The 1,572-nt window shown below is 34.4% G+C and overlaps 1 protein-coding gene across 1 annotated transcript in view; it reads left to right on the forward strand.

Moving 5' to 3' along the window:
• Window positions 1–361: 361 nt before the first annotated feature.
• The window catches only part of LOC106473699 (voltage-dependent calcium channel type A subunit alpha-1-like), a gene marked incomplete at its 5' end in the record, with an annotated part of 51,811 nt that continues 50,600 nt past the window's right edge, over window positions 362–1,572 (forward strand). The window contains one exon of the mRNA XM_022402102.1: window positions 362–451. Coding sequence (XP_022257810.1) covers window positions 362–451 — 90 coding nt within the window. The remainder of the gene's footprint in view (window positions 452–1,572) is intronic.

Genomic DNA, 1,572 nt, shown 5'->3' on the forward strand with positions numbered 1-1,572 from the left:
TTTGAAAGCAAAGATATTTTATTGATTGAAGTTATTGTACTTCGATGAGATTCGTCATTACAGGGTTAATAATAACATACGAGTCATATATATAGAATTAAAAAAGGATCTTTCAATTAATCCATTTAATCAATGTCCTCTATGTATTTTACATAAAAATAAAAATATTTATATCATCCAATTTTTTTTGGTCAGCTCTTTTCACCGAGTGTTAAATTAAACCAAAATAAAACTACTTAACATGACACAACAGGTGGACCCCACTTGTAGTGAACGGTATAAAAACAAGTCGGTAAGTTGAGGATTAAAGCCCTTACAGAGCGAGCCTCTTTCTGATAACAAAATTATAATTGTTTTTCAGCACGCGGAAGAGCAGAAGCCAAGCGGAAGAAGTTGCAAGGTATCCTTGGTAAAAGTACATCTGAAGAGGAGAAGGAAAACGATGAGGATGGTAACGTTGACTACCTAAAACGAAGATTTACACATAAGATCTGAGTATTCTGGGTTGTTTTTTTTTGTTTCTTGTAAGAAAATCTCTGAATAGAGAGATCATTGAATCCACGTGATTCACGTATGATAAGCTTATTTTTGTCCCTTATTCTTATTATCTCACAACAAAAAAATCATATTCGATTCTTTGACGTTTCGTTACACAAGAAAACAACTTTTGAGACTTTTGGCTTTAGAGACAAATTACTATTTATTAATTCAAGAAAGTTGAAGGAAACGTGAAACCGGATCAGCTGAACCGTGAGGAAACTAACAATACATATTTAACATCGTTTTTTTTTTTACCCAAGTTTTCTCTGTTTATGTTATGGAGACAATTCCATCTTATTTCATCCCCCGTCCCACCAAACATGCTCGCCCTTTCAGGCGTTATAATGTGACGGTCAATCCCACTATTCGTTGGTAAAAGAGTAGCCCAAGAGTTGGCGGTGGGTGGTGTTGACTAGCTGCCTTCCCTCTAGTCTTACGCTGCTAAATTAGGGACGGCTAGCGCAGATAGCCCTCGTGTAGCTTTGGGCGAAATTCATAACAAACAAACCATCTTATTTTACAAGCTGTTCTATTTTGGTTTTTACAAAACGATCTCTTTTGGACTCCCAGAATCCAATTTGGTGATGAGTTTCTAATGTTTCCTAGAAAAATAATACACCTCGAGTTAGTGACTATTCTAAACAGGGGATTTCTTAACTGAAAAAAAAGGAAAAATTTGTTTATCAGTTTTCTTATAAGTACTAACCATGTTTTAACTTTCCTTGTCAATGTTTCTAATTTGAATTATTGATACAAATCACTTGCCTCTTCTTTCGTCTAATTCTTGGACGACCAGTAAGTAGATCACTTTCTCCATCAAATCATCATTAAACTTTATGATAGGGTTTAATGTTGATTTGATGGAGACCAATAAATGATCTATTGGTCTCCATTAAATCATCATTAAACCCAATGATGTATTGGTCTCCATCAAATCAACATTAAACCCAATGATGTATTGGTCTCCATCAAATCATCATTAAACCCAATGATGTATTGGTCTACATTAAATCATCATTAAACCCAATGATG

Source organism: Limulus polyphemus, unplaced genomic scaffold (genome assembly GCF_000517525.1).
Source record: "Limulus polyphemus unplaced genomic scaffold, Limulus_polyphemus-2.1.2 Scaffold6417, whole genome shotgun sequence".
NCBI classification, from domain to species: Eukaryota; Metazoa; Arthropoda; class Merostomata; order Xiphosura; family Limulidae; genus Limulus; species Limulus polyphemus.